The sequence below is a fragment of the Carassius auratus genome, unplaced genomic scaffold, assembly GCF_003368295.1.
Source record: "Carassius auratus strain Wakin unplaced genomic scaffold, ASM336829v1 scaf_tig00025066, whole genome shotgun sequence".
Lineage (NCBI taxonomy): Eukaryota > Metazoa > Chordata > Actinopteri > Cypriniformes > Cyprinidae > Carassius > Carassius auratus.
The window spans coordinates 12,501-22,500 of record NW_020525392.1 but is presented as its reverse complement, the minus strand read 5'-3'; the positions used below and the strand labels follow the sequence as shown (position 1 = coordinate 22,500).

Below are 10,000 nucleotides of genomic sequence, written 5' to 3'. Positions count from 1 at the left end.
ACTAAAATAGTTAAAAAGCCAAACGTTTAATATAATATAATAAAATATAAATATTATTTTATTTCAGCAAAACTAAGTCAAGTTTTCTAATTTTGATTCAGTTTAACTATAATATATATAAATATATAATGATTTAAATATACTGAATTCAAGCTTTTTGGATCTTTCTATCCATCAAATAATCCTGAAAATAAAAATGTACTGTTTTAAATATTGATAATAATAATAATCAGAAATGTTATATTTAAACAGAAAATTAGTATATTTTAATTATTTCTGAAGATCATGTGACACTGAAGATTTAATAAAAATAAATTACATCTATTTAAATAGAAAACAGTTGTTTTAAATAGTAAAAATAATTTCACAATATTAATAATTTCGCTGTATTCTGGATAAAAAAATGCAGGCTTGGTGAACAGAAGGATTTAAAGATTGTTTTGTATCATTTATGTACTATTACAGACTTGTTCATTTTTCAATTCCTTTTTTTTCAAATGTTGTTTTTAGTTTTAGTTTATTAGTAATGTGTCAATTTAACACAAACATATTTTTCAAATTATATTTTTTATTTAGTTTGTTAACTCTAATAGGCTTCGTCATATTTCATGTATGGGAAACCTAGTTCTTTAGAGTTAATAGTTGTTGAGGGGGAGAATTAAAGTAGTTTCAGCTCATTTTAATGCTTGCTTTGTCTCGTCCTGAAGCCTGTGGTGGAGGAGAGCTGTATTAGAGAGAGAGAGAGAGAGAGAGAGAGTCCGGTTCACCTCTTTGTGACAGTCTTTATGGGCCTCCAGGGTTTTCATGATGGTGAGTTCTGCGTAGTTCTTGAAGCGCGTCGGCTGACTGCGCATGATCTCCTTCAGGACGCGCAGAGCCAGCGCTCGGATGGTGTGCTGCGGACGGACACAACCCTTCTTTAGCTGCATCTGTGCTGTTTGTAATTGTTGTGCATACAGTATATGAGTGTTTCTCTCACGTCTCTGTCTCCCAGCGTCTCCAGCAGCAGCAGCAGCATGGTTTTGAAATGCTCTTCCCACACGACCAGACTGTCGTCACGCGTGACCTTCAGCAGCTCTAGCAGAGCGGCCCGCCTCTCCTCCACACGCTCGCTGTGATTGGACAGCTCCTTCAGCAGATCACCAATCATCTCCAGGTGCGGCCCGGGTCCTGACCAATCACAGTCAGCGGCATTAAACATACAATCTGAACTTTTATGCACTGAATCACATCCGTTTGAACCACTGAAGCATAATGCAATCACAGAACTCAGAAAAGGCTTTTAATATTCAGTGACTTTTCAGCAGCCTCATATTTTAACCAGTCCTTAAAAAGTTAACCTGTAAAAACTGAGCCCGAACTGTTTTGAAATGTACATACATTATCTGTGGCAGGGTTTTTCAACCTAACACTAAACTAAAAAAAAAAAAAAAAAAATTACATATATATATATATATATATATATATATATATATATATATATAATAAAAAAACTGGCACTAAACAAATAATAAATAATAAATACTGTATAGGCATAAAAAAACAACAAAGAATTTATCTAAAATGTAAACGAATACATAAAAATGAATTAAACCAAAATAGTAATATTTAAAACACAAAACGAATAAAAAAAACTATATCTTAATTTTAAGTCGCTTTAGAAAAAAGCATCTGCTAAATGAACAAATTTAAATGTAATAAAATAACATGACGAAAATACTAAACTAAACTAAAATTAAAACAGAAAATAATAACTAAAATAAATAAATACATTTAAATATAATATTAAAAAAGTTAATAAAAACAACACAACAGAATAAATATAATATTAAACTAAAACTAAAATGCAAACAAAAAAATTATAAATAAAACCTAAATAATAATAATATTTTGTATAAAATACAAAACACAACAAAATCACTAAAAATTAACCTATAAGTAAATTAAAACAGATAATATAAAAAGAAAATTTAATTCAAAATATTAACAAACTCTATAATAATGTCTCAGTGATGCTAAAATAACACTTATCTATGGAGATGTTTATTTACAAAAGCTGACTTTTGATCTTTTCAAACGGTTTCAAACCTCCTCATACCTGCAGAATAACCTTTCGGATGCAGGATTTTGTTTTCTGCGCAGTCCTGTGGACGACCTGAAAGAGAAACCCAAAGACGCTGACCTGTTTCTGTGAACATCATGAAGTGATTCCTCCGTTGGTGTGTTTGCTCATTTACCGTCTGGGATGTGCTCCACGTCGTCAAACACAGCGAGAGCTCCTTTCTCGTAGGCGCTGATGGAGTCGCTGTAGTTGTATGGGTTGTAATCGCGAGCCCAAGGGCCACTGATCGATCGAGAAGATGGTGTGTTTAATAATGACGTCTTGTTGTCCAGCGCCGTCCGGCCTCCTTCCATCACACCAGCAGACAAACGAGGATCCACACCGGTCTGAAAGAGAAACCTGCTTATTTAGCTTCAACCTTGTTACTGACTATAACATCTATTAATCAGAATAAGTAAAGCACTCTATTGCAACAAAATTCATATCCATTCTGGTTATTTATTGTTCTGTACACTTTAAGATTAATCAGTTTGAGGGCAGAAAGACGTAAACAAGGCAGCATGAATTGATCAAAAATACAGTAAAAATGTAAAAAATTATTTTAATTTAAAACAGCTGTTTTTTATGTGAATATACGGTAAAATATAATTTATTTCTGTGATCAAAGCTGAATTTTCAGCATCATTACTCCAGTCTTCAGTGTCACATGATCTTCAGAAATCATTTTTATATGATGATTTACTGCTCAAGAAACATTTCTGATTATTATAAACGTTGAAAACTTTTGTGCCGCACAATAGTTTTGTGGAAATTATGATACATTTTATTTTTCAGGATTCTTTGATAAATAGAAAGTTCAAAAGAACACCATTTATTTGAAATAAAAATCTTTCTAACTTCCTAACACTATCAATGCCTTCACTGTCACTTTTGATTAATCTTAATGCATTTAATGTTTAAAATGTAAACTACCTGGCCATTTGCAAAAAGCAATTATATTAAATGTATCTGAAGATATTAATCTTTGTGTACATTTAATATAGTTACTATTTTTTAAATGGTCAGATTGTTTACTTTTTGAAAGTTGCTGGAATTATTGTTGATCATATGCTATAAATCGCTAAACATTTAGCATTTTGAAGCCTCAATCTTCTATTTCAGATGAAAATATGAAAAGCTTTGCAGCTTAAAAAAAATCATGCAGACCTTATTTTTTTATTATTTTTGGTTCAACCACTGTCACACTGAAGCAACATCCTGAAGAAAGTCTTGCAGGTGAAGTACTCACTGTATCTTCCCTCTTGCCGTCATGTTTGATGGGCTCGAGTATGTCTTCCTTACTGTGGAAACTGAAGCTCTGGATGGCTTCGGTTACACCTCTCAATGAGCTCAAGATTTCCTCAGAGTTCATGTTCTCGGAGTCGTACTCCAACATACTGCATGCACACACACACACACACACACAGAGTGAAGCCATATGCACTGACTTTAACATACAACACAAGGTGGACAGATGACACACAGTTATGATAAATGCATCAACTGCTCAGCTGCAAAGTCAAAGTGACACATCTTAAACATTTCATACAGACAGATTAACACTCGACAAACCTTTGCATTTGCCAAAAAGCAAAAAGTGGTTGGAACAAAATAAATCAGATGGATGAGAGACAGAAAGACATCACAAAAGTGATGAAAATGTAAGACATGGATTCTCACGCTGAAACAAATATAAAGAGAGTGCAGTTTGACCAAAATATAAGGTTTGCACATTTGCTAAAATTTCTAGGATTTAAAAAAAACTTTCAAGGCAAGACACTACAGGTGAACAGTATAAAAATATACAGCACAAAAAGACAGATTTTGCGTTTTACAAGTTTTCTTTAAATGTTATGTTTAAATATGCAGGTAAGGCATTATCTAATTAAATGTGTACTTATTTGCATATATTTCCAGAAAATTAATCAGAATTTTGGATAAAGCCAGGTTATACATTTTGGTTGATTTTACTGACATATTAAATATTTTATTTTTACAGAGGAGGTTTTGGATTTCTCTTTTTATCACTCCATAAATTAGAAAATACTGTCAACAAACATAAATAAGAAAATACTGCGTTTTTATGAAAAATATGTTGTATGAAACCAGGTGAATTATAAATTAACAAACACCTCAGAAGAATCTTCATAATACAGACAGGAATAAAACTGTAAAGTTTGGTGTTTGTAAGTGCTGTTGAAGTGGAGAAACAAGCTCACAGACTTAAAAAAATATGCACTTTCGCCCTGTTTTTAGGAAGAAAATGTTCTAGAAATAAGTCCGAATGATATATGAACAAGCCCCTCAGTAAAAACCTTCAGAATATAGATATGAATTAAACTGTAAAATCTGGTGTATTTAAGTTAAGATGAAGTGGAGAAAAAAAAAAGTTTTATAGAGATGTATTGTAATTCAAATCTACAAACAAAAATACATAAAAATGCAATAATAAACTCAGGTGAATGACATATGAACAAACCCCTCAGTAAAAACCTTCAGAATATAGATATGAATTAAACTGTAAAATCTGATGTATTTAAGTTAAGCTGAAGTGGAGAAAAAACTTTTATAGAGATGTATTGTCATTTAAATCTACAGACGAAAATACATAAAATTGCAATTATAAATTCAGGTGAATGACTTATGAACAAACCCCTCAGTAAAAACCTTCAAAATATAGATATGAATTAAACTGTAAAATCTGGTGTATTTAAGTGCAGCTGAAGTGGAGAAAAAACTTTTATAGAGATGTATTGTAATTTAAATTTACAGACGCAAATACATAAAAATGCAATTATAAATTCAGGTGAATGACATATGGACAAACCCCTCAGTAAAAACCTTCAGAATATAGATATGAATTAAACTGTAAAATCTGGTGTATTTAAGTGCAGCTGAAGTGGAGAAAAAACTTTTAAAAGAGATGTATTTTAATTTAAATCTACAGACGAAAATACATAAAAATGCAATAATAAACTCAGGTGAATGACATATGAACAATCCCCTCAGTACAAACCTTCAAAATATAGAAATGAGTTAAACTGTAAAATCTGGTGTATTTAAGTGCAGCTGAAGTGGAGAAAAAAACTTTTAAAAGAGATGTATTTTGATGAAATCGAAGAGCTCTCTGGGTGAGAATTGATCATTTTCATTTTTGGGTGAAATACCCTTTTAAATGTGTATTTTGGATGCTTTTTCCCCTCTAGTTTGAAATAAGATGTTATGGAAGCAAAATAGCTAAATTGATCAGTGCATGAAAAAGATCACTGGGTTTGTCTGTAGTGTTTTGCCTTAAAAGGAACATTCCGGGTCCATTTAAACCCAAAACATTCCATTAAATGTCATGCATTGACTTTGATTTATTAGACTACCAATGAATAATCAATAACTGTGCAGGAGATTCCTGCTCTTATGTCTAAGCATCCTGACGCCAGGGCCGAAGTTTGTTACCTGGGCGAATACGCCCTCCGATAGGCCCGGAGAGGGGGGGTGGCTGGGCCGGGGTGGGGAGGAGGGAGGTTAGAAGAAGGCTTTGAGCTCCAGCCCCACAAACGACTGAACCGAGAGGAAGAGGAGGATGAAGAGGGAGCAGGGAAGTGTAGAAAACAAAGAGGAGGTAGAGTGGAAGAAAGAGGAAACAGTGAAAGACGCTAGTTCTAAAACTATCATATCCTGACCAAACACGACGCCATCAAACAATACATCACGCCTTGCAAGTTTAAGTGTGTTTTGGTACAAACCAGCTGTGAGCACAAAGAGATGCTTCTGTTTTTATTCGTAGTGCTGGGAAACTCCGCCAACTAATATTTAACTAATGAAAACACAAAAAATTAGTAAAACTTAACCTTAAATAAAATGAAAAAGATAATCTTCAAAAAAAAAATCTTCAAAATATATATAAAAAATACAACAGTATGGTATGTCGAAGAAATTACAGTTAACTAAATTTACTGTATTAGGAACAACATTACATTTTCCTTTAATTACAAAAAAGTGGCAAAAGGACTGACAAATTATCGCTTATCATAGCTGGTCAAAACTAAAAAATGTTCATTACGTCACAACAAAAACTGAGACATTTAAAATCTGCAACATAAGATGCAACACCCTTTGAAATGCCAAAACAGAGCAATATTAGTAATATAACATGGATTTAATGTAATTTCATGTGAATTTAGTGCAGAAGCTGTTTGTTAGTTCATGCAGAAACGAAAAACATCCTTAAAACAAATCTAAATAGCATTTTCCTTTAGAGAGTTTGAAAATGAGTGAAACATGACTGTTCATTCATTTTGGTTAATAAACTAAAGCATGTAAAAATATGTTCAAAGATGGGTAACTGATGAGGACAGAATCACTAGAGCAAATGTTTGTCTTTTGGAGCAAAAAACAATTAGAAAGCCTATGATTCGAATTACGACCAGGACCACAAGAAATCTGCATTTTCCGTACCGTACCAATTACACTAAATTAAACATGATTAAATGTGATCAATTTAGCCGAGAATATAATACTCCTAATATAGAATAATACATATTTAAAAAAATTATAACTGATGTTTAAATTATTTTATTAAAATATTTGTAAAACATATTGAATACATATTTTAGGTTATGTGTAGCAGGGTTATTACTGTTAACTAAAATTAAAACCATAAAAAAATGTGTTGCTTTAAATAAATTAGAAGTTACCTACTTTTTCTTATTTTATTTCATTCTCTTTTACTTTTTTACTTTTTACATTTAGTTTAAAATATCTGAAATAAATAAACTAAAACTAATAAATCTAATGCTACATAAACATTTTTTACAAATTATAAAAATGACAAAAACAGTACAATTAACTATCTACAATTATAAAATACACATAAAACTACTAAAAATATTAATAAATATATAAATAACACTGAAAAGTAGCTGCAAATATAATATTCTCCATATAAAATATGTATTATTATTTAATCGTTAATAATAATAATTTAAATACAAATAGTAATATTAATATTTAAAAGAATACATTATTTACAATATTATTTATTTATTATTAATATGCTAATTTCTGCAGTCTCAGATTCCATGTATTCCTGATCTTGTCCCACAGTTCCACAGACGGTTGTTTTAAGGTGAGGTACCTGGGTGACAGACCCCCGTGTGAGCCGTTAGTGGGTGAGGTCAGCGGGCTGCTGCGGGTCACTGGGTGTCGTGGAGGGGTGCGTCCCACACTGATGCTGCCGCTGGGAGACGCATGAGACTGAACAAACAACAGAGACGAGTGAGAGAGCAGCACAACGTAACATTCAGTGACAGAGTAGGGCTGTCAAAAAAAAAATCAAATTTCGCACATTGAATGCAAAAAACGTTACATTTGAATTTTAGATGTGCGTGAGGTTGCCTTATAAGTGGCACATAAGATGCAATGACGATTTAGGTGCTGTTGCATATAATGCTTTTTTAGCCTATCCAGTTGAACCCAATGAATGCAGTGCTGCTATGTTGTACACTCAAAAATATTGTGGAAAAGATCACAAGGAAAGCATATTTATCACATTTTCTAGAGGGATCATCAGCGTCTATCAGCGTTGCATTCGCATCTTGCACACAAGAACCATGTAAAGCCATGTAAAATTAATGTACTCTAAGTTCAACTTTTAAAAAACATGTCTCGAGACAGTTTTTTGGTCCTTTGTATTGATCTATACATACATGCATGATGCTGTTTTTTTTTTTTTCAAACTGTTTAAGCAACTTAATTAATTACATATGGTTTAGAAACATTATTTTAAACACTTTTTATTTCAAATATATTTGTGCTTTGAATAAACGTGCATTAGTAATCTCTTTTCAAATAATATATTTGATTTTAAAAGGCATAATTTCGTTGAGGGAAAAAAAGATTTTGGCTTCTCTCCTGAGGCCTCAAGAGGGCGCATCGAGCAAAATATTACTAATGCATGTTTTTTCAAAGCATAAGATAACATTACTATCTTTGAAAAAAGTGCATAATGTTTAAATCAATGTTTATGAACCATATATAATTAAGTTGCAACAAAACAGCATCATTTATGTATTTATAGTTTAGTACTGAAAGCAAATCAAAAATAGTACTTTTTAATTTAAAAACATGAGATGCAGTGGGATGGAGGGAGGTAAATTTAATGCATACAGACATTCATAGGAGGCCTTTTAAATGGCTAATTAGAAATTAGAAAGGTATAAATTGCATGGTTTGCATGACGGAGAGTGAGATCAGCGCGTGTACCACTGCAGCAGCGTTACTGCTGTTCTTCAGATGGCTGTGCAGGAGTTTAGTGGCTCCGTCCTGGAAGGTTTTGGGCAGAGCTCCTAACAGCATGGTGAACTCTGGGGTGTTCAGCTCAAACAGGGCGATCAGAACCATCTGAGCAGCCTGGAAACACACAACCAGCACAAAAAACACATGAGATGCCAGCAATATGAGACAACAAGAAGAGAAAATGACTCGAAACGTATCACAATGTCCCTGATTAGGTCCAAATAAATGCATTTCAAAATCTTACAATAACACGAGATTGTCACGCATCCCATTGGACCAATAGTGAGAAGACGTCATGTTGAATCTGAACTCATGAAGACGGTGAGGGACAGATGTTTAGATTGTAAGGTCATAGGTCACACCAATCTTTTTTATTCTTCAAGTTTTATTTCTGGTGTCATCAGTGTTATTATAGTATTACTTATATACTGGAATAGATCTATTAATATATAAAACGAGTTTTATTGGTTGTCTTTAATTTATCAGCAGTTTTATGTTTAGTTATATGATTTTTGTTTCTTAAATAATACTACTTTAAAATAGTACTATCTGGGATTAATTTCTTTTTTTATTTGCATTTAAAATGTTACTTATTTTATGGCATGTAGTTTTGATTAGTTTTAGTTTTTTAAATAATATTTATGTTTAAGTTATTTTGATTAATATCCAATTAATTTTTTCGTAAAATAATTATGCAATTTCTTAGTTTGTAAATAGCACTATTGAGGTTTTATTTTATTTTTTTCAGTGTCACTTTTAATAATTCTAATTGTAATATTTAACAGTTTTTTTAAATAGAACTATTTGGGTTCATTTTATTTTTTATTTATTTCCAGTTTAATTTTAGTTATGTCGTATTTATTTTTTGTTTTTTTAAGTAATATAATTTATGTTTAATCTGTTTTTATTGATTTCCAGTTAAAATATTAGTAATTTTTTATGTCTTTTCTGTTTTTTGTTTTTTTATGTCATTAGTTTCTGTGCTTTAAAAGCAATACTTTTTGGGTTTAATTTATTTTTATCGATGTCAAGCAAAAAAAATAATAATAATAATTTCTCCAATTTAATTTGAGTAATTCGTTAATTAATTAATTTATGTTTCTTTTATATATATATATATATATCTCCTTTACAGTTAAAAGCTTAGATATTTTTGTTGAGTCTTTTTTCAAGTAACTACTTAGGTTTTGATTCATGAATGGACTAAACGTCTGTCCCTCACATCCCTGTTTTCATTCATGCGAAAATAAACACATAATTTGCACTGCAGAAGGTCAAAGGTCATTCAAGTGCTTCAGATAAAGGTGTTAGCGGTTCAGAAAAGAGGAAAGCCGGTTATCAGCTGCCATGCTGAAACATCATCACACATCCGACCGAAACCCTCCAGACAGCAGCAGTGTTAGACAAGCTCGGCGTGACCTCCGCAGGCAGGAGGTCAAAGTCAGGGGTCACTACCTGCTTACATCTCTCCTCCAGGTTACTTTCCCCCGGCAGTGAGGCCACCGTGGAGCTCCTGCCCGACGCCTCCTCATTCAGCCAGAGATGAAGCGTCTGAGACACACCACAGCTCATTTGACAAACCCAGCTTCAGCCGGAGGCTCACAGACA

General features: G+C 32.3%; 1 protein-coding gene across 1 annotated transcript in view; it reads right to left on the bottom strand.

Annotated features, from left to right (window-relative positions):
* LOC113078271 (CLIP-associating protein 1-like) overlaps window positions 1-10,000 on the bottom strand; it is a 23,064-nt gene that overhangs the window by 3,815 nt on the left and 9,249 nt on the right. The window contains exons 9-17 of the mRNA XM_026250601.1: window positions 9,848-9,943; window positions 8,360-8,506; window positions 7,233-7,351; window positions 5,552-5,656; window positions 3,351-3,498; window positions 2,238-2,448; window positions 2,099-2,155; window positions 980-1,170; window positions 768-896 (exon numbers count right to left, since the gene is read on the bottom strand). Of these exons, the coding sequence (XP_026106386.1) occupies window positions 768-896; window positions 980-1,170; window positions 2,099-2,155; window positions 2,238-2,448; window positions 3,351-3,498; window positions 5,552-5,656; window positions 7,233-7,351; window positions 8,360-8,506; window positions 9,848-9,943 (1,203 nt within the window). The remainder of the gene's footprint in view (window positions 1-767; window positions 897-979; window positions 1,171-2,098; window positions 2,156-2,237; window positions 2,449-3,350; window positions 3,499-5,551; window positions 5,657-7,232; window positions 7,352-8,359; window positions 8,507-9,847; window positions 9,944-10,000) is intronic.